The sequence below is a fragment of the Oncorhynchus mykiss genome, chromosome 27 (genome assembly GCF_013265735.2).
Source record: "Oncorhynchus mykiss isolate Arlee chromosome 27, USDA_OmykA_1.1, whole genome shotgun sequence".
In the NCBI taxonomy this organism is placed as follows: Eukaryota; Metazoa; Chordata; class Actinopteri; order Salmoniformes; family Salmonidae; genus Oncorhynchus; species Oncorhynchus mykiss.
This window is the reverse complement of record NC_048591.1, coordinates 12,187,689-12,213,947: the sequence shown is the minus strand read 5'-3', so window position 1 is coordinate 12,213,947 and position 26,259 is coordinate 12,187,689. Positions and strand designations below refer to the sequence as shown.

General features: G+C 41.7%; 1 protein-coding gene, 1 long non-coding RNA gene and 1 pseudogene across 4 annotated transcripts; 2 read left to right on the top strand and 1 right to left on the bottom strand.

Moving 5' to 3' along the window:
• The first annotated feature begins 460 nt into the window (after positions 1 to 460).
• Positions 461 to 5,100, top strand: LOC110507550 (annotated as a pseudogene).
• A 3,074-nt stretch (positions 5,101 to 8,174) lies between these two features.
• LOC110507549 lies at positions 8,175 to 20,042 on the top strand. Of its 2 annotated transcripts, none has more exons than XR_005040078.1 (3): positions 8,175 to 8,333; positions 18,207 to 18,705; positions 18,959 to 20,042. It is a non-coding gene; the product is annotated as an uncharacterized LOC110507549 (long non-coding RNA). The 2 variants fall into 2 exon arrangements; XR_002471140.2 differs by lacking the exon at positions 8,175 to 8,333 and having other exon boundaries at positions 17,989 to 18,389; positions 18,566 to 18,705.
• Positions 20,043 to 20,688: 646 nt separating this feature from the next.
• Positions 20,689 to 24,615, bottom strand: cd3e (CD3e molecule). Of its 2 annotated transcripts, none has more exons than XM_021586922.2 (5): positions 24,296 to 24,615; positions 23,147 to 23,367; positions 22,775 to 22,912; positions 22,451 to 22,506; positions 20,689 to 22,123 (listed from the first exon to the last, which is right to left on the bottom strand). In XM_021586922.2, the coding sequence occupies exons 1-5, from the start codon at positions 24,367 to 24,369 to the stop codon at positions 22,067 to 22,069; spliced, it is 546 nt and encodes a 181-aa protein (XP_021442597.1). In that variant the 5' UTR covers positions 24,370 to 24,615; the 3' UTR covers positions 20,689 to 22,066.
• Between the last annotated feature and the right edge of the window lie 1,644 nt (positions 24,616 to 26,259).

Below are 26,259 nucleotides of genomic sequence, written 5' to 3'. Positions count from 1 at the left end.
TGTAATGCAGTTGAGGAGAAGACTTAATGATGGTCAAACATGTACACCGACGGCAAACATCTTTATGCACTATTGTAACAGGGTTGCTTTCGATTCCAGTTCAATAAAGTCAATTCAGAAAGTAAACAGACATTCCCACTGGAATTGGAATTTCAGTTTACTTCCTCAATTGACTGCATTTAAAAATGATCAACCCTGACATATACTCCAGATTTGACAGTATGTGATACATTGGGCACAAACCTGAAATCCTCATGGGTGAGAAGAATAACTCCACTAGTTGTATTTGTCAGATTTAAGGAAAGGACCTCTTTGCCACTGACACAGGAGCACTGTAGGGATGAATGGGGATCATTTGGGTAAGCTCGGTGCTGCAGTGCTCTGTGATCATCTTCTTTGGTCTGTCTGTAGAGCTGCACTGCAGTTGCTTTTCAGGCAACGGTAGCTGAGCACAGATCTATGGGAGCCCTGTAGTATTATAATAGAGGAGGGGCAGGCAGGGATGCTGCGATTGGAAGATGGACAAGAATTATGGATACATTTAGTCCCTGTGCCTTAAGACTGACACCTTGCCCCCTCATCACTCTCCTTCCAGCCATCTCGCCCACCTTGGAATACATGGTTAGTGGCTCATTAAATGACGGATGCATTGCGTAGCTTGTCCCTATTTCCTCTCGCTCCCCCTCTCCCCTTGTTATCTGTGTGGCGACAGCATGACTGCCTGCGTCAGCCACTAAATGCTTCTCGCTGCAGTCGGAGGATCTCGTGTGTGTGTGTGTGTGTGTGTGTGTGTGTGTAGTTGAGTGAGCCGTGGGGGTGGGGGGGGGGCTGCCTATCGTCTCCTCTCCTCTACTACCCTACCCAGCATGCATGGAGGACCGACAGGCTGAATCATCCCACCGCCTTTCTATCGACTGTGCCAAGGTAACACTAACGAGAGAGAGGGAGGAATGGGGGAAGAAAGATTAGGACTGTTATGTGTTGTTTGTTGGTGTATCTGAGTTTGAAAGACTGCTGTGTGCATTGCTGTGTATGTGTTTGGGTGAGTGTGTTTTGAGACACTGCATGCATCCCTGCACAGCAGATTAAGTGTGTTGTGCAGAGTCTAGCCCACTCTTGTCCGTTACTCCCTTCAATCCATCGTGCCTGTGCTTGTTATGATGACAAGCTTCCACTCCTCTATTTACTAGACTGATTGCACAATTGTTGATTTGGGGAATACTATTCTCATGCCGTCAGCTTTATATGTTAATGTCATGCTTACATTCCTGCTTTAGTGGAAGGCAGTGACACATTGATCATGTGACTATGACCATCCGGGATTAATAGTATCAGGCGTTTTGTCATTTCTGGTGCCTTTTCACACATTAATTTGCATATGTGTGGCGTGAAATCCCGGACTTCTTTTAAACAGGCCTGTGTTTTTAATCTACTGATAGAGACCTACTCAGAATTTACACTGCAGCTCCTCACAAATCAAATTTGGACAGCCAGCAAATGATTGAATACTTTGGATTCAGGGTCTATTTGTGAGGAGCATAATCAACTCTTGCTCTACCTCTCCTCGTCACTGTTCATTGTGTCTTTATATGCCTATGGTCCCATGTGGCTCAGTTGGGAGAGCATGACACTTGCAACGCCATTGTTGTGGGTTCGATTCCCACAGGGGACCAAAAACGAAAAAAGTATGGAAATGTATGATCTCACTACTGTACGTTGCTCTGGATAAGAGTGTCTGCTAAATTACTCAAATGTAAAAAAATAATTTGAAATGCACTTAGGCTATTTCTGTGTCTTTCATAGACTGTTGTATCCTCTCTGATTGGCTGTTCCTTTGTATTTTTTAATGGATTGTCCAAGAAGCTACTGCTCCTCTGTTGACATTCTGTTCACATTAGTTGTTTATCTGTCTCAACTTGTGTTCACCACATTCTCTTTGTCTCTCGTAGGGATCTATCCTCTTTATTCCGGTGTGTTTTTACTGTCTTCGTTCCAGTTTCTTTCCTTCTGTCAGTGTTTTCTTGTCTTTCTTTCTAGGGCTAATGTAATTCTTACATGTCAGTGTTCGCTCTCTCGCACTCTCTCCCTGTCTTGTTTCTGTCTGTTTGTCCACCTCTGTTTTTCTTGTCATTCTCTTGTCTGTGTAATCCCTCTATTCAGTCACTGGAGAGCAATCACTGTCCTGTCCTGTCCCGTCCGTCCGTCTGTCTGACTCTGTCTTAGCAGCTGGGTGTTGGTGGTCCTGTGGACGAGCATGGAGTGTCTGATGCAAGGGCCAGGCACCACTGTCCTGCTGCTACACACTTTGGCTTGCGCATGGACAGGTCAGTAACAAGACTGGATCATGGAAAATATACCACCACACAGTATACTACTCAGTACTTTATGAGTTACAATATATTGATTAAGGATAAAGATTCTCATGAGAAACAGATGAAAAGTACATTTAAATGGACACTGGGGTTCAAGTGCACATATTTTGAACATATAAACTTCTCTACATCCAGGTGCGATCGAACATGACCCCAAGATTGATGGACGGCATCAGGCTGCACTAACACTGAAAGAGAATGTCACCTACAAGTTCAACTGCCAGTCAGAGGGTTGGAATCCTAATGCCCCGCCCCTGCTGACGTGGTATCTCAACGGGAAGCGACAGAGACAGCCGGCAGACAAACGGACACCTGGGCGCCTGGTGATGACATCAGTGGAGGAGTCTGGGCTGCTCAAATCGGACTCCAAGAGCACCTTCTCAGCAACAGCACCTTCTCTCTGAGAGCCAGGAAGTGGGATACAGAGCTGGTGTGTGCCGCCTCCAGCCCTCGCAGTGGAGAGAGCTACAACTCCACCGTCACCCTCAAGGTGCAGTGACAAGAGGCTCGTTGAATGATCTACTGATGTGTTGTGGGGAATGTGTTTATATGGTTATATCTTGTGGCTGTTAAGGTGTCATAACCAAATACAGTATTAACCCCAGTCCTTCTGCCTACTCAGATCTTCTCATTGAATATCAATATCCAATATGATCCCACCACTGTAGGTTATTTAGACCCAGTAATATTGAACTGATGTGATGCTCAGTTTCCCTCTATTTGTTATGTTCCCATACCTTTTCTATCCCAGTCCTGCCGGAGATTCTGCGTGTAAACGCTCACTACACTGAAACCTCAGACCCTGGCCTCTCCCTGGTCCTCTTTGCCTTGGTACGGTCCAACCCTCCTTCCCACATCACCTGGGTGGACCAGTCTGGCCAGCTGGTGGCCAACACATCGGACTTCCTCATCCTGGACTCGCGGAGCTACCCATGGCTGACCAATCACACGCTGCAGGTCACCCTGAGCAGTCTATCAGGGAACGTCTCTGTGAACACCAGCAACAGTGTCGTTGCAGCTCAGAGCAACCTAGCTCTGGCAGGTCGTTATCACTTTTACCCTTTTCTCACTATGGTACCAAACCAGACTGTCTTGCAAAGGGTGGACGCGTAACCAGGCCACCTGAGCATAGCTTGGTTTGGCCCAGCTCGGTTCCACTCAATAGTGTGAAAAGCCCCTTTTTCTACTACAGTCCTGTATCTGTATTCTCCAGTGTTCCTCCAGTCCAGGGTGGAGGTGCCGGTGCTGGGCATCCTGACAGGGGGCGCAGTGGGCTTCATTACCCTTCTCATCCTCTGTCTTCTGCACAAGGGCAAGACCGTCATCGGTGAGACAGGGGAGCAAGGAGGGTGGGAGGAACTGTTGTATTTTCATGATTCAATGAAGGAGGTACTTTAAGTCTCTGAAAAATGTCTGTGCCTGTCCTTTTTCAGATGAGCCAGTCGAGATTATAATGGCGAAAAAATGGTAACGTACATTATTTGGCCAGTTTATCTGTTGTTTGTGTCAATTGTCAGCGTAGGTGTGGGTTTAAAATGTGTCTTTCTTTGAATATGAAAAAAAAAGGTAAAGTGGGAGGGAGTATGAAAATGTCTGCATTCACCACTACTGTAAGTTGCTCTGGATAAGAGCGTCTGGTAAAATGACTAAGATGTAATACCTACGTATTGTATTAAATGGTATATATTTATGCATGAGCATGCTCCTCTGTTTGTATTTACAGTACAGTATATAAGGCAAGTGTCTGTATAATAATATACTTTACATGTATGTATATGTATTCACTAGGAAACAAACGGAAGCACACAGGCCAAAACGGGGAGGGGCATACCTGAACTTATCCAAGAAGAGACTGATTTTCATTGCTTTGGTTTGCGACGGTGTGCACTAATGAATACACCCCATGATTCTTGTTTCAGTGTCGAATCACCTACTATGAAGGTAGACAAGATATACCTACCCAGAGAGAACATGTCTCTACCTTCCAACATGCAACTCAAGGACCTCAGCACCCTGCGTAAAGGTAAGACACTACTGCTGAGAGACAGATACCTCATTAGAACCGAGGTAGAAGTCTCATCAATGGTGCAAAGCAATTCCAAAACAGGAAACAGAGTGGCCATGTTGGTGCCCTGGGCATTGGCACCTGTCCCGGTGGTCTTTTCCATGACTCCATCCCATCTGTCATTCTACCTCCTCATCACTCTGTAGCACGAGAGGCCGCCAAACACCACCTTGGGGAAAATATGAGCTAGGAAGAGGAGGATCTGTCTGCTGCCTATGCTGTGAGGGGTAAGACGGGGTTCAGAAGTTTAGGGTTAGCTTACCTGTTGAATGGAAATTAGTTGGCCCACTCCACACTAATGTAATGTTACATATTTTCAGGCTGTTACAAAGGGTGTGTGTGTGTGTGTGTGTGTGTGTGTGTGTGTGTGTGTGTGTGTGTGTGTGTGTGTGTGTGTGTGTGTGTGTGTGTGTGTGTGTGTAACTATTGTTTGTGTGTATATACCGTGCACCACATATGTCCGTCTGTACATTGTTATAAAGTTTGTTGTTGACACCCCCTCCAGGCTTTGCCCGGTACTCCATGGTGGGCGACATCTAATAAGGTAAACAGCAAGAGCAGTGATGAGATCTCTGACTACTATGCCACAGTCCCACCACTGGGTGGTCAAACCACAGTTCAACCGGCCAATAAGAACCTGTGAACAATTGCCTGTCAGCCAATCTCATCTTCAAAAAGGACCAATAGAGATGCTGAGATGATTACAGGCGGAGACCAGCAAGAGAAACCGATCAGGGAGATACGATAGGTAGCTATCTCACTCTGGGTTTATCCAGATGAACCTATTACAGCAGGTAATCACATTCCAACTTGATTCAGTTAAAATCAGAAACCCAGAATATCAGGTCCTATGTTAATTGTTTAGTGTATTTCAAGCTGACTGGAATAAATCTGTAGCCTGGTCCTATATCTGTTTGTGCTGTCTCTCTGTTTGGTGTGACAATATGTCATGAACAGATCTGGGACCAGGCTAATAACTCTGACTGCCATGAACTGAATCATCAAAAGGTGCAGTTGTAGAATCAAGTTAACGCATTTAGATGTCTCTAAACACCTAAACTGATGCTCCATGTGGGAAGTATACTGTGGCTCTAAACACCTAAACTGATGCTCCATGTGGGAAGTATACTGTGGCTCTAAACACCTAAACTGATGCTCCATGTGGGAAGTATACTGTGGCTCTAAACACCTAAACTGATGCTCCATGTGGGAAGTATACTGTGGCTCTAAACACCTAAACTGATGCTCCATGTGGGAAGTATACTGTGGCTCTAAACACCTAAACTGATGCTCAGTGTGGGAAGTATACTGTGGCTCTAAACACCTAAACTGATGCTCAGTGTGGGAAGTATACTGTGGCTCTAAAAACCTAAACTGATGCTCAGTGTGGGAAGTATACTGTGGCTCTAAACACCTAAACTGATGCTCAGCAGTGTGGGAAGTATACTGTAACAGTGTTTTAGTTGGCTCTAAACACCTAAACTGATGCTCAGTGTGGGAAGGATACTGTACCAGTGTTTTAGATGGTTTACACTGACTGACAACTACCACATCTCTGGTCCTGAACGTCTCTAAAACGGAACTAAAACGATTGTATTTGGTACAAATCGTTCCTTGCTAGACCTCAGCTGAATCTGGTAATGAATGGTTTGGCTGTTGAACAAGTTGAGAAGACTAAATTACTTAATGTTACTTTAGATAGTAAACTGTTGTGGTCAAAACATATAGATTCAATGGTTGTAAAGATGGGGAGAAGTCTGGCCGTAATAAAGAGATGCTCTGCTTTGACACACACTCCAAAAAGCAAGTTCTGCAGGCTCTAGTTTAGTCTTATCTTGATTATTGTCCGGTCGTGTGGTCGAATGCTGCAAGGAAAGACCTAGTTAAGATGCAGCTGGCCCAGAACAGAGCGGCACGTCTTGCTCTTCACTGTAATCAGAGGGCTGATATAAATACTATGCATGCCAGTCTCTCTTGGCTAAGAGTTGAGGAGAGACTGACATCACCTCTTCTTTTTATAAGAAACAATGTGTTGAAAATCCCAAAATGTTTGCATAGTCAACTTACACACAGCTCTGACACACACACTTACCCCACTAGACATGCCACCAGGGGTCTTATCACAGTCCCCAAATCCAGAACAAATTCAAGAAAACGTACAGTATTATACAGAGCCCTTATTGGATGGAACTTCCTTCCATCTCATATTGCTCAAATAAAAAGCAAACATGGTTTCAAAAAAACGATAAAGCAACACCTCATGGCACAACGCCTCTCCCCTATTTGACCTAGATAGTTTGTGTGTATGCATTGATATGTAGGCTGTGTGTGCCTTTAAAAAAAATGTATGTAGTTCTGTCCTTGAGCTGTTCTTGTCTATTGATGTTCTGTATTATGTTTCATGTTTTGTGTGGACCCCAGGAAGAGTAGCTGCTGCTTTTGCAACAGCTAATGGGGATCCTAATAAAATACCAAATACCAAATCTCCATATACTACAGTCTGTTGATCACATACCATAACCATAAACTCCTGTTGCATTACAGAATGCTTCATGTTCTTTGTATATCACATAAGAATGTCCAAGACAATTTGTGAACTGATATTTTTCTATGGATATATACATAAACAATAGATATTTCTCTAAAAGTATATAACGTGTACATGTACATTTGTATTTATATGTATATGTGTATAAAATACATCTAATTAAGATTAATATGACTGGACAGTCAATTCTGCTTTTGCTTTTATTTAACCAGCAGGGGGCACTAATCGTACCCTGTCAAATACCCAGGTTGGAGACTTAAGAAACCAACTGTCTATTGATTTACATATGATGGTCTGTCTTCTTGTCATATTAATGCTGTCATAGGTCAGCTGTGCTTTGCAGGTCAGGACTGGGCATCATCAGGGGACAGTGCAGGGCTGGCCTTCACTGATTCTGCTGTAATGGAGCTAGTGTTAGCCCATATCAGTGTGCTGAGCCAGTGGGAGGAAATGCAGCCTTAAGTCTAATGGAAATTGTGATGACATTCACATATGACAATTATATCTCAGATTGTGTTCATTTGACACTGATGGTAGGGAATTGATTCTGCTCCATCTTTTATGGTTCTGACACTGCTGTCTCGGTATATGTGATTGTGTGTAATAAGACTGGCCAAAATCGACATTTTGTAAAACGCAATTATTCTAAGAAAAGTGTTTTCTGTCTTACTTGTGGTTAGTGCATTGTTATTTGTGTCGAACATAGGGGTGGTAGTGTTTGAGGCATAGGGGTGGTAGTGTTTGAGGCATAGGGGTGGTAGTGTTTGAGGCATAGGGGTGGTACTGTTTGAGGCATTGTGTCTTAGTGCCTGGGTGAGAGTGTAACTGTTCCAGGTGCCAGTTGTAGGTTACAGGGTGTTGTGGTCTACCGTTGCCAAGCAGGAAGCTGTTGTCTCTTTGTCTTCCTCACATGGCTCCTCTGCACTCTGCAGAGCAGTAGGGATTTTAGGTTTTCAACAGAATTATTGGAACTAAACTTAAAGATGTGTGATTATTATAATCATGTTTTACTACATCGTAAAATCATACTACATACGAAAACCACTACTCTTACATTATTTTTTGCAATTTACTGTAGGCCCATATGTAATTCTTCTTCTTGGTATTAAACATTGGGACATTGTTGTTTCAAAAGTGATAGTACTTGCCAAAGCAGCATGTTGAAGATGATCTGTGGCGTCACCCATAACTCAACACGGTCTGATGTTGCTGAGGTATTAAATAGGGACAGACACAGCGCTGGTGTTAATGCAAGATAATCATACACACCACCTCATAGACATAGAGACAGACACACCCCATGAGAAGGTGACATTTTGAAGACTTTTTGAAAACCGACAAGGAAAGGGTAAGTTTTAGGTTTTTGATCCCCTATTCTAAAGACCCTTTTATTTGTTTTACATTTTTAAAACAGTTTTGGTGGGGTAGATCGGGTTTAATATTGCAGATAGATTGTAGCTTCCATCATTGTAATTGTCTGCATCACTTCCAATCCCCCATATATTTTTTGGCAAATATATATATACACACATATATGTATGTGTGTATGTATAGATTTATGTATGTGTAGATACACACACACATATATAGTATGTGTATGTATATAGTTGAATTCGGAAGTTTACATACACTTAGGTTGGAGTCATTAACTCGTTTTTCAACTCCTCCACAAATTTCTTGTTAACAAACTATAGTTTTGGCAAGTCGGTTAGGACATCTACTGTGCGTGACACAAGTCATTTTTCCAACAATTGTTTACAGACTGATTATTTCACTTTTAATTCACTGTATCACAATTCCAGTGGGTCAGAAGTTTACATACACTAAGTTGACTGTGCCTTTAAACAGCTTGGACAATTCCAGAAAATGATTTCATGACTATAGAAGCTTCCGTTAGGCTAACTGACATCATTTGAGTCAATTGGAGGTGTACCTGTGGATGTTTTTCAAGGCCCACCTTCAAACTCAGTGCCTCTTTGCTTGACATCATGGGAAAATCAAAAGATATCAGCCAAGACCTCAGAAAACAAATTGGAGACCTTCACAAGTCTGGTTCATCCTTGGGAACAATTTCCAAACGCCTGGAGGTACCACGTTCATCTGTACAAACAATAGTATGCAAGTATAAACACCATGGGATCACGCAGCATACCGCTCAGGAAGGAGACACGTTCTGTCTCCTAGAGATGCATGTACTTCAGTGTGAAAAGTGCAAATCAATTCCAGAACAACAGCAAATGACCTTGTGAAGATGCTGGAGGAAACAGGTACAAAAGTATCGATATCCACAGTAAAGCGAGTCCTATATCGACGTAACCAGAAAGGCCGCTCAGCAAGGAATAAGCGACTGCTCCAAAACCGCCATAGAACTGTTTAGCCATAATGACCATCGTTTATGTTTGGAGGAAAAAGGGGGAGGCTTGCAAGCCGAAAACCCCCATCCCAACCGTGAAGCACGGGGGTAGCAGCATCATGTTGCGGGGGTGCTTTGCTGCAGGAGAGACTGGTGCACTTCACAAAATAGATGGCATCATGACTTAGGAAAATTATGTGGATATATTGAAGCAACATCTCAAGACATCAGTTAAAGCTTGGTCCCAAATGGGTCTAGAAATAATGGGGTGCAAAAGCGCTAAATAAATAAATACAGTAGGGGGAGAGGTAGTTATTTGGGCTAAATTATAGATGGGCTATGTACAGGTGCAGTAATCTGTAAACTGCTCTGACAGCTAGTGAGGGAGATAAGTGTTTCCAGTTTTAGAGATTTTTGTAGTTTGTTCCAGTCATTGGCAGCAGAGAACTGTAAGGAGAGGCCACCAAAGGAAGAATTGGTTTTGGGGGTGACCAGAGAGATATACCTGCTGGAGCGCGTGCTACAGGTGGGTGCTGCTATGGTGACCAGCAAGCTGAGATAAGGGGGGACTTTACCTAGCAGGGTCTGGTAGATGACCTGGAGCCAGTGGGTTTGGCGACGAGTATGAAGCGAGGGCCAGCCAACGAGAGCGTACAGGTCGAAGTGGTGGGTAGTATATGGTGCTTTGGTGACAAAAGGGATGGCACTGTGTTAGACTGCATCCAATTTATTGAGTAGGGTATTGGAGGCTATTTTGTAAGTGACATCGCCGAAGTCGAGGATCGGTAGGATGGTCAGTTTTACAAGGGTATGTTTGGCAGCATGAGTGAAGGATTCTTTGTTGCAAAATAGGAAGCCAATTCTAGATTTAACTTTGGATTGGAAATATTTGATGTGAGTCTGGAAGGAGAGTTTACAGTCTAACCACACACCTAGGTAGTTGTCCACATATTTTAAGTCAGAACCTTCCAGAGTAGTGATGTTGGACGTGTGGGGAGGTGCAAGCAGGGATCGGTTGAAGAGCATGCATTTAGTTTTACTTGTATTTAAGAGCAATTGGACGCCACGGAAGGAGAGTTGTATGGCATTGAAGCTTGCATGGAGGGTTGTTAACACAGTGTCCAAAGAAGGGCCAGAAGTATACAGAATGGTGTCGTCTGCGTAGAGGTGGATCAGAGACTCACCAGCAGCAAGAGCGACATCATTGATGTATACAGAGAACAGAGTCGGTCCAAGAATTGAACCCTGTGGCACCCCCATAGAGACTGCCAGAGGCCCGGACAACAGGCCCTCCGATTTGGAACACTGAACTCTATCAGAGAAGTAGTTGGTGAACCAGGCGAAGCAATCATTTGAGAAACCAAGGCTATCGAGTCTGCCGATGAGGATGTGGTGATTGACAGAGTCGAAAGTCTTGGCCAGGTCAATGAATACGGCTGCACAGTATTGTTTCTTATCGATGGCGGTTTGGATATCGTTTAGGACCTTGAGTGTGGCTGAGGTGCACCCATGACCAGCTCTGAAACCAGATTGCATAGCGGAGAACGTATGGTGGGATTCGAAATGGTCGGTGATCTGTTTGTTGACTTGGCTTTCGAAGACCTTAGAAAGGCAGAGTAGGATAGATATAGGTCTGTAGCAGTTTGGGTCAAGAGTGTCCTCCCCTTTGAAGAGGGGGATGACCGCAGCTGCTTTCCAATCTTTGGGAATCTCAGACGACACGAAAGAGAGGTTGAACAAGCTAGTAATAGGGGTTGCAACAATTTCGGCAGATAATTTTAGAAAGAAAGGGTCCAAGGCATCAACAATAAAATGGGTCCGGATAAGTGATTGTAGCCCAGGAGTGGCTGATGGAACTCTTCAGCTGGCTACCTCCGGAACAATTGATGTTTGCTCCGGGATCGACGTAAGCCAATAGTCACACAGATAGCAGCTAGCTAGCTGCGAGATCCATGTGTAAATGTCCAGAGCTTGCGGTTGAAATCCGGGGATATGGAGAGAAAAATTAGTACGGTATGTTCTGGTCTGAGTCGCGTTGTACAAAACTGGCGATAGCTTTTCGAGCTAAAGGATAGCTGATGACCACAAATCGTGGTTAGCTGAATACTAACGTTAGCCAGTAAACTGGCTAGCTTCTGGTTAGCTTCTGGCTAAGGACGTCTGACTGCTATGCCATAAGGACATTAAAGTCAAGGTATTGGAGTGGCCATCACAAAGCCCTGACCTCAATCATATAGAAAATTTGTGGGCAGAACTGAAAAAGTGTGTGCGAGCAAGGAGGCCTACAAACCTGACTGTTACACCAGCTCTGTCAGGGCCAAAATTCACCAAACTTATTGTGGGAAGCTTGTGGAAGGCTACCCGAAACGTTTGTCCCAAGTTAAACCATTTAAAATCAATGCTACCAAATACTAATTGAGTGTATGTAAACTTCTGACCCACTGGGAATGTGATGAAAGAAATAAAAGCTGAAATAAGTCCTTCTCTCTACTATTATTCTGACATTTCACATTCTTCAAATAAAATGGTGATCCTAACTGACCTAAGACGGGGTATTTTTTACTAGGATTAAATTTCAGGAATTGTGAAAAAATGAGGCTTTTTATTTTGGCTAAGGTGTATGTAAACTTCCGACAACTGTACATACATATATATATATATAAAATATATAAATATATATATAAAATATATAAATATATATTTTCCTTTATTCCTTTCTAACCCTACCATTCCTCTCCTAATTGGAGTAAACTAGTGAACAACAACGCTTAGGCTTCTACTTACAAATTATACATACTACAGTGCCTTGCGAAAGTATTCGGCCCCCTTGAACTTTGCGACCTTTTGCCATATTTCAGGCTTCAAACATAAAGATATAAAACTGTATTTTTTTGTGAAGAATCAACAACAAGTGGGACACAATCATGAAGTGGAACGACATTTATTGGATATTTCAAACTTTTTTAACAAATCAAAAACTGAAAAATTGGGTGTGCAAAATTATTCAGCCCCCTTAAGTTAATACTTTGTACCGCCACCTTTCGCTGCGATTACATCTCTAAGTCGCTTGGGGTATGTCTATCAGTTTTGCACATCGAGAGACTGACATTTTTTCCCATTCCTCCTTGCAAAACAGCTCGAGCTCAGTGAGGATGGATGGAGAGCATTTGTGAACAGCAGTTTTCAGTTCTTTCCACAGATTCTCGATTGGATTCAGGTCTGGACTTTGACTTGGCCATTCTAACACCTGGATATGTTTATTTTTGAACCATTCCATTGTAGATTTTGCTTTATGCTTTGGATCATTGTCTTGTTGGAAGACAAATCTCCGTCCCAGTCTCAGGTCTTTTGCAGACTCCATCAGGTTTTCGTCCAGAATGGTCCTGTATTTGGCTCCATCCATCTTCCCATCAATTTTAACCATCTTCCCTGTCCCTGCTGAAGAAAAGCAGGCCCAAACCCTGATGCTGCCACCACCATGTTTGACAGTGGGGATGGTGTGTTCAGCTATGTTGCTTTTACGCCAAACATAACGTTTTGCATTGTTGCCAAAAAGTTCAATTTTGGTTTCATCTGACCAGAGCACCTTCTTCCACATGTTTGGTGTGTCTCCCAGGTGGCTTGTGGCAAACTTTAAACAACACTTTTTATGGATATCTTTAAGAAATGGCTTTCTTCTTGCCACTCTTCCATAAAGGCCAGATTTGTGCAATATACGACTGATTGTTGTCCTATGGACAGAGTCTCCTACCTCAGCTGTAGATCTCTGCAGTTCATCCAGAGTGATCATGGGCCTCTTGGCTGCATCTCTGATCAGTCTTCTCCTTGTATGAGCTGAAAGTTTAGAGGGACGGCCAGGTCTTGGTAGATTTGCAGTGGTCTGATACTCCTTCCATTTCAATATTATCGCTTGCACAGGGCTCCTTGGGATGTTTAAAGCTTGGGAAATCTTTTTGTATCCAGATCCGGCTTTAAACTTCTTCACAACAGTATCTCGGACCTGCCTGGTGTGTTCCTTGTTCTTCATGATGCTCTCTGCACTTTTAACGAACCTCTGAGACTATCACAGTGCAGGTGCATTTATACGGAGACTTGATTACACACAGGTGGATTGTATTTATCATCATTAGTCATTTAGGTCAACATTGGATCATTCAGAGATCCTCACTGAACTTCTGGAGAGAGTTTGCTGCACTGAAAGTAAAGGGGCTGAATAATTTTGAACGCCCAATTTTTCAGTTTTTGATTTGTTAAAAAAGTTTGAAATATCCAATAAATGTCTTTCCACTTCATGATTGTGTCCCACTTGTTGTTGATTCTTCACAAAAAAATACAGTTTTAAATCTTTATGTTTGAAGCCTGAAATGTGGCAAAAGGTCGCAAAGTTCAAGGGGGCCGAATACTTTCGCAAGGCACTGTATATACATTTTATGGACACAGTTCATTTTACAATTGTTCTATTTTGTTTGTTTTTACTCTGTGTCCATTCTCTACATCTCTCATTATTTCTAATGTCCATCCAGTTTGAATTATATTTGCTGTATCTTTCAAACTGTGCTCTTTGACAAACGTTCTTAACCTATTTATGTTTTACAGACACTATCTTTTACATGAGTTATCTTGTTATTGGTTGCTATTAGTCCCAACCTTCAGCTCCATTCAACCCCTCCCATCTATCTCTTAACTATCTCTTAACTATCTCTCTTTCTATTTGCCATATATTTGTCATCTGTGCTGTGATGTTTCACAAAGGTTCTGAACATTTCTGTTCTCATTGTTTCTACAGATTGTACATTTAATTTTTTGTTTTTGCTAAAATTATTATTATATTATAGGTCGATTGACTATGACTTTTCAGATCACCCAGTAGTGCGATCTGCAGGGTTAGCTCAAGGTAAATATAGCAATTCTTCAGCCATTCCTGGACCTGTGACCAAAAACAAGCTACATATGGACAGTACCAAAACAAATGGTCTAATGATTCTGTCTCTTCGCAGCAAAATCTGCAGAGCTGGAATGACTGCTGTATCCCCATATATATAACATTCTATTGGTTGCAAGAATTTAGTAAATAATTTAAATTGAACAATTCTAAGTTTTGAATCTGGCGTCGTTTTCCGTATCAGTTCATAAACCATGTGCCATGGAATCGGTACGTCAAAACAAATCTCTTCCCAACTATTTTGCGATCTATATGGCACAGCTGTCAATGTTTATGGTCCTTAATGAAACTGGTATACCTCTTTATTTATCACAATTTTCTTTAACCAATTTTGGTCTTTAATGCAGGGCCGACAGACAAGTTCCTTACTTTTCCACTTTCCTCTTTCATTTTTGCGGTAATGCTGCAATTAGTTGGTTGTAATTTTGGGTAGAGCAGACATTTCCATATGTTTTTGTTAGCTGCATGTGTGACAATTCCACCTGTCCTATTTATGATATAATTTACGAAGATTATACCTTCTTTTTTTAAATAAAATAATAAAATAATTAAATAATAAGTATATTTGAGTTTAACCACAATATTTGTTGTATTATTTTTTTCTGTCTTTTCTGGTGGATTAAATTGAAATTGATAGAAACACAAGTTTTCATCACTGACATGAGAGATTTATTTACAATTGAAAAGGTTTGTAGGAGACACAAAATAAAGATAAATCAACATCTTTGAGTGGTGTTATTTCTTGTAACATTTCAGGCCTCAATTCAGTAAAAATATATGTATTTTTTTGTTTTACTATTATGCAAAATTGAAGTTTAAGTCGAACCACTCACTCACACGACGCCATACACATGGTCTGCGGTTGTGAGGCCGGTTCCACGTACTGCCAAATTCTCTAAAAGGAGGTGGCTTATGGTAGAAAAAATCTGGCAACAGCTCTGGTGGACATTCCTGCAGTCAGAAAAGCTCCCTCAAAACTTGAGACATCTGTGGAATTGTGTTATGAAACAAACTGCACATCTTAGTATGGCCTTTTATTGTCCTCAGCGCATGGTGCACCTAGGTAACGATCATGCTGTTGAATCAGCTTCTTGATATACCACACCTGTCAGGTGGATGGGTTATCTCGGCTAAGGAGAAATGCTCATTTACAGGGATGTAAACTAATTTGTACACAAAATTTGAGAGAAATATGCTTTTTGTGTGAATGGAACATTTCAAGGATCTTTTATTTCAGCTCATGAAACATGGGACCAACACTTTACATGTTGCTTTTATATTTTTGTTCAGTGTATTTAGAGGTCTTTTGGCTTGGGGGTAAAAACTGTTCAGGATCCTGTTGCTTCCAGACTTGGTGCATCGGTACCGCTTGCAGTGCGGTAGCAGAGAGAACAGTCTATGACTTGGGTGGCTGGAGTCTTGGAGAAGTTTTGGGGCATTCCTCTGACACCACCTGGCATAGAGGTCCTTGAAGCCCCCTCCTGCTGTTCAGAGACTGGCATTTTCTACAAGAGATCTGCCTCCAGAAATAAAAGCTTCTCCCATGTGGGTGTGACACCTACTCCCATTGCCTGCTGCTTGGATTCCACCTGGCGATCTGTTCACCATCTGCCCTGGTTGTCTCCCCCTGTCTGGTACAGGGGGAGACATGGCGCTAGATGTGTATCTAGTTATATAGAAACTACAGTGGCAATGTAATTTATTGTAGCTGGGGATTTTCTCTCTATTGGTTAGACAGACTTTTGGCCTCCCATCATATTCTAACCACCTCTCACGGCTTTGTATTCATGTTACCTGATGAAATTGCTACAATATGATCTTGTTGCCATCTGATGCACATTCAGATTTCATAAATCAACACTGCAGAGCTCTCCCTGTCCTATGCCTTGATTGTATTACTGTTGATGATATCTGGAAATGTGGATGTACTCCCTGGCCCATCTACTGTTGCTAGCCCCAATTCCTATTTGTGCTCTGATATCTGCTTCACTGATTTCTGCTCTCGCAAAAGCCTGGGTTTTCTGCATGTTCACACTAGAAGCTTATTACCTAAAATGGATCAATTGAAAGTGTGGGTTCACAGCTCCAATCCAGATGTGTTGGTCATTACTGAGACGTGGTTAAGAAAGAGTGTTTTGAATACTGATGTTAACCTTTCTGGTTATAACCTTTTTCGGCAAGACAGATCTTCTAAAAGGTGGGGGAGTGGCAATCTTTACCAAGGATCACCTTCAATGCTCGGTTGTCTCTACCAAGTTGGTCCCTGAACAATTTGATTGGTTGGTTTTAAGTATTAAACTTTCAAATAGCTCTTTGTTGACTGTTGCTGGGTGCTATCGTCCTCCATCATCACCGGCCTGTACCCTACCTGCCCTAAGCGCTCTCCTGGCCCCTTACACTAAGTCTGAATTTGTCCTGCTAGGTAACCTAAACAGGGACATGCTTAAACCACCTGACCAAGTCCTAAAGCAATGGGACTCCCTAAACCTTTATCAGATTATTACCAATTCCACAAACACCCAGAAAAGGCTAATCTTCTTGATGTTATCCTCACAAATAATCCTGATAGGTATCAGTCTGGTGTTTTCTGTAATGACCTTAGTGATCACTTTTTTACAGCCCGTGTTTCGTAATGGCTTCTCAGTGAAACGACGCTTGCTAAAAAATGAGCAAGCCTTCATGAACTGGCCTCTGTAAAATGGTATAGAATCAGGTTCAGCCTCTGTTTCGACATTGATCTTGCAGAGTTACTCCACCTCAAGAATTGCATTTGGTGAATGGCTCGGCACACACATTCTCAGGCTGACTGGCTCTTGTTCAGGCAAATGAGAAATAAGTGCACTCAGGCTATCCGGAAGGCCAAGGTTAGTTACTTTAGGGAGAAGTTCTCACTCTGTGGGTAAAACCCCAAAAAGTTCTGAAAAACGGTTAAATACTTGGAGAATAAACCCTCCTCCTCACAGCTGCCCATGTCCCTTAATGTTGATGATGTGGTTGTTACTGACAAGAAACACATGGATGAGCTCTTCAATCCTGACCACTTCATTAAGTCAGGATTCCGATTTGACTCAGCCATGCCTCCTTGCTCGTCCAACACTCCCCCGTATCTGAGATATCTACTGCTGCCCTCATTCTCCACATACACACCCGTTCTGCCAGTCACATTCTGTTAAAGGTCCCCAAAGCACACACATCGCTGGGTCGCTCGTCTTTTCAGTTTGCTGCAGCTAGCGACTGGAACGAACTGCAACAAACACTCAAACTGGACAGTTTTTATCTCAATCTCTTCATTCAAAGACTCAATCATGGGCTCTCTTACTGACAGATGGGCCTGCTTTGTGTGATGTATTGTTGTCTCTACCTTCATGTCTTTGTGCTGTTGTCTGTGCACCGGGATGTTTGTACCATTTTGCATGCTGCTACCATGTTGTTGTCATGTTCTGTTGCTACCATGCTGTGTTGTCATGTGTTGCTGCCTTGCTATGTTGTTGTCTTAGGTCTCTCTTTATGTAGTGTTGTCTCTCTTGTCGGAATGTGTGTTTTGTTGTCCTGGCACCACACTGCCAGGTCTCTGATCTCTCAACGTGTTCTCCAGTCTCATAAAACATTTTAGAAAAAGGCTACTTGTTATTACTTGTTAAACAAAATCTCTTTCTCTGAGAAATTGTATTAGTATAAAATAATTGTTTTAAATGTAGCATACAATATAGCTCAGTATTTGTATTATTTATTTTAAACTGACTTTTTTGCCTATCTTTATCAAGGGTGCCAATAATTATGGACCTGACAATGTCTGCCTAGAGTATATGCATTTGCTTAAATAACAGAAACAGAGCATGAGGGGAAAGTTGATCGAGAGAAAAATGTATATCCTGAAAGGGCTTATCAATCTATTTGATCAAATGCTGTTTTTTCTATATATTTAGTTCAGCTGAAAATACACGTGGCAGAATCCTCGGACAAGATCACACTATCACGTGTTGATGGTTTCACTTTCAGCCCTAATAATGAAACTACTCATATATTGGATTACAAAGATGAGAACACAGGGGAGTTTGTATGCAAGAAAGACGGAAGGGAAGATCGCAAAATCTATGTGAAATGTCGGAGTAATTACAGTACTGCCCCTTCCCTCAATGTACAATGATATGGCACAATAATTTTTTAAGAACTCAATATTTGTTTATGTGTATGCCATTATAATACACGTCATTATAATGTACATGTGTGTAAGGGATTGTGCGTGCATTGTGTGTATGTATGGCGTGTTTGTGTGTGTCCCCAGCCTGTGATAAATGCATTAAACTGGATACAGCTACGGCTGTAGGGATGGTTGTGGGAGTCCTGGTGGCCACTGCCTGATTGGAGTAGTTGTTTACTGCATCGCCTCACAGCCCAAAGCAACTCTAACCGCCGGCAAGAAAAGTGAGTGACCACACAAAAGAGAAAAAACATAGGAGTATGTCAACTTGAATTTGAATGGTACCTGACGAGCCCCGACCCACTTTGTTGTTTTCTTTGTATATTGTGCATTGATTTTTGAATACTCAGAAGTGAACACTTCTGATTTAGCTATTCATAAAAATGAAATGTTTTACAGTAAACATACAAAAATAATGCACATGAAGACCATAACCAATCATGTAATGTCTGTCCTTTCTTTCTTTCTTTCTTACAGACAGATCTGAATACAGCACTCTGCCGGAAAGGAGATGAGAATAATAAAATATGCTCAGTGCTACATTACTTTTACCACCCCTCAGAATAATAGTTGTAAAGCATTGAGAAATCAGGTCCACAATGTCCATGACAAGTATCTCAACTGTCAATTTGATGTACAGTCAATGGTTCTGTACAAGTTAATGCCATTCGGATGTACATACATTGCCTGTTTGCTCAGTTGCTTTGTTAAGTTTGCGCTACTGTTTTGCATGAACTAAGATTTCCTTCTGGAACCATATATCACACGTTTGTTGAATTCTATTTATTTATTTATATTGTAGAGAAATTGTTTATGGACATACATACATTTTCCACGTATTTAAAAAAAAAAATAAAATAAAAACATTTTAGGCTGTTTTGTTATTCCATGTAGTAACACAATGTTTGATTTGCTTTTATAATCCGAGCATATCATTTTTTTTCAACCTGTGTACAGATAATGTTTGAAGAATTAAGGTGTACGACGGTTAGTTTTGAACTCCAAAGCTCTCGCTCATCACTGTACCCTCTGCATGAGAGGGAGCGGGCCTTTCTTAGCTCTTTGGAGACATAGTCATTGGTACGTCTTCATCGATAAGGCCATACTGAGACAGCTTCCCTTTTGCCTGTGTACCTACATTGCCCAGCAGACAAATGACACCTATCAGCTCCGCTCAGAGGACGGTATCTTGTTGACTGTGCCTGGATAGAGCTGGGTAAAAAAAGCATTCTATTTCTCTGGCCCTTCCACTTGCTACAAGCTACAGAAGGACAGGAAATTGCAGGAGCTCGTGTTTTTGAATTAGTTTAAAGATCAGGTCAAATCTATGGTGGACAATAAAGTGGGTGGCTGTCAATGTTTTGACTCCTAGATGCAACACACCTCACCAAATTCATTTCAATTGTCGTGCTTTGTGTTTCATGTTGTAATTGTCTCTGAAGCAACTATTTTGGCCAGGTCTCTCTTGGAAAATAGGTTTTTAATCTCAATGAGACTAACCTGGTGAAATAAAACCGAAAATAAAGAAATAATGAAATGGAAAGTTGGTCACAAAATAACGACTGCAATTGTAACAAGAAATAATTTACTTTTATATGTTCCCTGATTGTGTTCTGTTATTTCTGGTTTCATCCTACGTTTTAGCAGATCACCAAGTGAGTCAAAGTCATTTTGTTCTATCAGACTTTCCACATAGAGCAACTTTAGTGGAGGGTTTGCTCTACCGGAAGCCCGAATGTGTCAGATATTCTAATGGAACAGAGCGGATGATACATGCAATGCTTTTCGAGTGTAGTTATGGGGGTTTACTGCTGCTAGTCTACAAAGTGCGGTTTCCTAACGGAGCTTCGAGAGGAGATCAAACGGAAGAGCTCAAACAACACAGAGCTCACAGTGTACACAACCAACCCCCACACATCCAAGCTCACATCACCCCCTCACACACACACACAAACCAATCAACCAAACTTGCAAACATACACATTTATCAAACAAGACTCAAATTTCCCAGAAGAACCACTGTTGATCAGGTCTAACAGATACCATTCACTTCAGTGTTCCAGGTGTGCACGCTCCATGTTCATGGTCTTCACTCTGGACCATAATTAGCTGAATCAGCTGTGTAAGTTCAGGGCCGGATTGATCTACAGGATCTAGTCACTCATTGATACAAAACTGTGGGAAACAACTGTAGACACCCACACCTGAACGTTCTAAGAAGGGCTTTATTCTTGTCAAAAGAGAAAAAATATATATACATCAAATATACATGATTTCCACTTCATTCTGGCTATAGAAAGTTTGAGTAAGGCAAAAAATACATTTTCTTTCCACTGATGCGGGTAAGTAGTCTGTCTACAGTCATATGTGAAATGTTTCCGGTGAGATCATCATGATTAGCAACAGAGAGACCTGGCCAATCATCCACCATCGTTTACTGTAAGCGTAAGGGGTGCAGGCATCTGTGTCTTAGACCATGAGAGCTGACACTGAAGATAGAGAACCACAAACTAGCTAGACTCTTTAGTCGCATGGCACTACACTTCATAAAACAAACATTTCCTTTGTGTCCCAGTGGCTCACAGTGAAGTAGATAGAATCAATGCAAAATATAACGTACATGTGCTAATACACTGGGTGCACAAAACATTAAGAACACCTGCTCTTTCCGTGGCATAGACTGACCAGGTGAATCCAGGTGAAAGCTATGATCCCTTACTGAAGTCACTTGAGTGATCCACTTCAATCAGTGTAGAAGAAGGGAGACAGGTTAAAGAAGGATTTTTAAGCCTTGACATGGATTGAGTCATGGATTGTGTATCTGTGCCATTCAGAGGGTGAATGGGCAAGACAAAATATTGAAGGGCCTTTGAATGGGTAAAGGTAATAGGTGCCAGGGGCACCGGTTTGAGTATGTCAAGAACTGTAACACTGCTGGGTTTTTCACGCTCAACAGTTTCCTGTGGGTATCATGAATGGTCCACCACCCAAAGGACATCCCGCCAACTTGACAGAACTGTGGGAAGCATTGGAGTCTACATGGGCCAGCATCCCTGTGGAACTCTTTCAACATCTTGTAGAGTCCAAGCCTCAATGAATTGAAGCTGTTATGAGGGCAAAAGGAGGTGCAACTCAATTTTAGGAAGGCGTTCCTAATGTTTTGTACACTCAGTGTATAGACAGGCAGCAATAACATTGTGAAGAGGAACAACTTGGCTGGCACCTGCAAACATTAATACCATTTTACAACAGTTGATCAACACAGCTACGTACTTGTTGTTTTCAGCACAGCAAACATCTAAAAGTCTTTACAAAGATCTCCCTATCTTTATATCTCTATTTTCCAGAGCAACACTACGTTGATCACTATTATCACTAGTTACAGTAATTCTAAACTACAGTTTTAACTAAATCATAATATCACACATTTTACACATCATGCTAAAATAAAAAGCCAATTTAAGTCTAAGCTAAGCACTACAGAGCCTTCTCCCCTCCTCTTTGATGGCAGGGTGAGCTGAGGTCTGCTGGTCCGGGGCATCAGAGGAGTCCTAGAGAACAGGTGTGGTCTGGTGAGAGGACAGTCTACCCAGTCCTGTGGGTAGCGTAGATATCTCTGCTGCGGGTTGCCAGACTAAGGGGCTGTCAGGGGGAAAAGAAAGGCTTTAGGTGACTGATGTAGCTGTTTGGTGTTGTTAATGAAGTCAGACTCACAGATCAGTTTAAGTCAGACTCACAGATCAGTTTAAGTCAGACTCACAGATCAGTTTCCATTGCAACACCGCTATTTTTTTAATGCATCTCCACCGGAAGTATTGTGAATAGCTAGCCTAGATCATCTCCCTAAAATACTGACAGACTTTAGCTAACCAGGAGATGTGGAATGAAGGATAGGTAGGAGATACGGATGGAATAAAAGCAAAAAATACAGACGGAGCGCTAGACAAGAGGTGGTGGTAGACAGCCTACCTCATAGTCAGGACTTGGCACCACTGGTGGGCCACGGCCTGCTGAGCGGGAAGTGGCTAGGGGGAAAACCAAATATAAGTTAGTATCAATTCATAAATAAACAAACACAAATATTGAATAAATAAACAATTCACTCTACTTAACGTTTATAACACATGGTCGATACCCTATGTGTACTATGTCACAGGGAATTTAGATTTTTATGATCTCTGAATACTTTGTTGTTGAGTACTCCTGGGTATGGTCAAATTAAATAGTCAAGAGCCTTCCTTATCACCAAGTGCCACTGTTGGCGGATGCATAGTCAGATGGTAACAGTGTTACGTTTTTGGGGTGCAGCAGGTCCAGACTTCTTCCGAGCCCTGAGATACACAATGAGGATGACCCCTCCTGTCACCAGCAGGTCCCCAATGATGGCCCCGGCAACCAGAGTCGGATTCAGCTCATAGCAGTCCTTACACACTGTAACACCAACAACACACAGATAGGCATAGGGGTGGAAATAATGTGTTGAAACGACCGCTCAAATGGGATGGAGAAAAGAGGTTGGGGTGCATTCAGGGAGAGGGAAAGATATGATTTGAAAGGTCTAGTAGTGTTTGCCAATAAACATATATACAGAGACGAGTGCTGAATCTGAGGCTGCGCAAACGGTTATACTAAACATAATGATGTCATTAGGACACTTTTACTCACCCTTTCCTTTAAAGTAAAACTGATAGATTGCTGTTTTTTCAGGATAATCCTGAGGATCATACTGATATTCACAGTGGTAAACTCTTTTCTTGCTTTCATCATAATTCTCTTCGATTTGTTCACTTCGACTGTTCTTGTCCAGGTTGTTAGTGCCTTCATACCATTCTCCTTTACCAGGACAGGTCATTGTGACTTTAGTTCTCCAGAATGACACATATCCTAAATGAAGAAAACACAACGGATGCTTTAACGCAGGGGTGACAAAGATACGGCGAGGTGGTTCAATCCAGCCCATAGGTCATTTGAGTATTAAACTTTTTTTATTCAAATAATATTCAGATTATTTGTAACATTGAATAAATAGCTTTTATATTATACACTGAGTGTACAAAACATTAAGAACACCTTCCTACTATTGAGTTGCGCCCCCCTCCCTTTGCCCTTAGAACAGCCTCAATTAATCAGGGCATGAACTCTACAAGGTGTTGAAAGCGTTCCACAGGGATGCTGGCCAATGTTTACTCCAATGCTTCCCACAGTTGTGTCAAGTTCTCTGGATATCGTTTGGGTGCTGGACCATTCTTGATACACACAGGAAACAGTTGAGCATGAAAAATCCAGCAGCATTGCAGTTCTTGCCACAAACCAGTTCGCCTGGCGCCTACTACCGTACCCCGTTTAACTGCACTTACATTTTTGGTCTTGTCCATTCACGCTCTAAATGGCACACATACACAATACATGTCTCACTTGTCTCAAGGCTTAAAAATCCTTCTTTAGCCTGTCTCCTCCCCTTCATCTACACTGATTGAAGTGGATTAAACAAGTGACATCAATAAGCGATCATAGGTTTCACCTGGATTCACTTGGTCATTCTAAGTCCTTGGAAAGAACAGGTATTCATAATGTTTGTACACTCTGTGTATTATATTTTGAAAAATATATGTAAATAAACAGTACGGTATTGTCAATTTATTTTTTTTATGTCTGTTTAAACACATAATGGTATATTCACCAACACAATAAAAATAGTATGCAAAATGATCTTATCTTAGGGTACATTTTTATACAATTCAGCAATGTTTTGAGTCTGTAATTGATAAGAAAAGAGTAAATGTCGTAGAGTAAAAGACAGGGACATTTTTTACATTACCGTTACCCTCCACAGTAGTCATGATGAGGAGGAGGAAGACAAGCCCGCCATAAACGCCAGCTCTGTTCATTTTCTCTACTTCTCAGACAGACCTTCGATTATCTTGACTTAACTTAATTCTAGCTTACTAGGATTGTATCTGAAACAGAACAAAACTAGACTCAGGAAATGTAGAGAGGAGACAGAAACGTTTTAAGTTATGGCAAGTCAACAAAAGTCACCCAAAGAGCTCTCTCGCGCCCTCTCTCTCGCACTCTCTCTCTCACGCTCTCTCTCTCACGCTCTCTCTCTTCTCCCCTTTGCAACAGGAAGTGAATGCTTGTATGCAATTGTTATGTGCACTTGGACAGTTTTGTCCAAGAACCCCATAGGAGGTGGGGTTCATCGAGGAACCTCCTTAGTTCGTGGGGGTTCTTGCAGGAACCTAACTGCCCAACTGAAACATTTGGATTTGAATTTGAAAGGACAGCAGGTGCAGGCAGGTGCAACTTAAAAATTTAAAGATCTCCTTAATTTAAGGTTTGTCCCTTGTATGATCTAAATTGATATTGTTTTATAATGATACTATCTATATTTTAAATCAACAAAGAGGTAAGAATATGTAAACTATAAGAATAGGTTGAATGCTAGATGTTTTGGGTGCATATGACTAAACTGCTCACTTTTGTGTCTGTGTCTGCAGGTATACAGATGAGGAGGCATACAAAGGTATGTCAATAGGTATTGGTATGTCATGCAGATCATCCTCCTCCCTTACTTCTTCAATGAAAATTCATAGTCCTCTACGTTATGGACAAGGTATGTGCATGAATACCATTATCAACAGTTTTTTTCATTCATATTTACCACAAAAACCAAGGTAAAAAATAGTGTCGTATGTTAATCATCTGTATAACTACAATTTTTGGGATTCACAGACTTCACCCTCCCTACACCTCTGATGAATATATCAGGAAACCTGTTCGATCACCATGCACTGCAAAATCATTCGGTCTATGGATACGGAAAACATCAACACATTAACATCAACAGGACAAAGGATATACACATTGGACTTGGGGCTCTGCTGGGAGTTTGCCTCATATTTAGATTTTTAAAATTCTGCTTTGCCACTAAAATCCTAATTTTTGTATTTATTTATTTTATTTTACCTTTATTTAACCAGGTAGGCAAGTTGAGAACAAGTTCTCATTTACAATTGCGACCTGGCCAAGATAAAGCAAAGCAGTTCGACAGATACAACGACACAGAGTTACACATGGAGTAAAACAAACATACAGTCAATAATACAGTATAAACAAGTCTATATACAATGTGAGCAAATGAGGTGAGAAGGGAGGTAAAGGCAAAAAAGGCCATGGTGGCAAGGTAAATACAATATAGCAAGTAAAACACTGGAATGGTAGTTTTGCAATGGAAGAATGTGCAAAGTAGAAATAAAAATAATGGGGTGCAAAGGAGCAAAATAAATAAATAAATTAAATACAGTTGGGAAAGAGGTAGTTGTTTGGGCTAAATTATAGGTGGGCTATGTACAGGTGCAGTAATCTGTGAGCTGCTCTGACAGTTGGTGCATAAAGCTAGTGAGGGAGATAAGTGTTTCCAGTTTCAGAGATTTTTGTAGTTCGTTCCAGTCATTGGCAGCAGATAACTGGAAAGAGAGGCGGCCAAAGAAAGAATTGGTTTTGGGGGTGACTAGAGAGATATACCTGCTGGAGCGTGTGCTACAGGTGGGAGATGCTACTATGGTGACCAGCGAGCTGAGATAAGGGGGGACTTTACCTAGCAGGGTCTTGTAGATGACATGGAGCCAGTGGGTTAGGCGACGAGTATGAAGTGAGGGCCAGCCAACGAGAGCGTACAGGTCGCAATGGTGGGTAGTATATGGGGCTTTGGTGACAAAACGGATGGCACTGTGATAGACTGCATTCAATTTGTTGAGTAGGGTATTGGAGGCTAT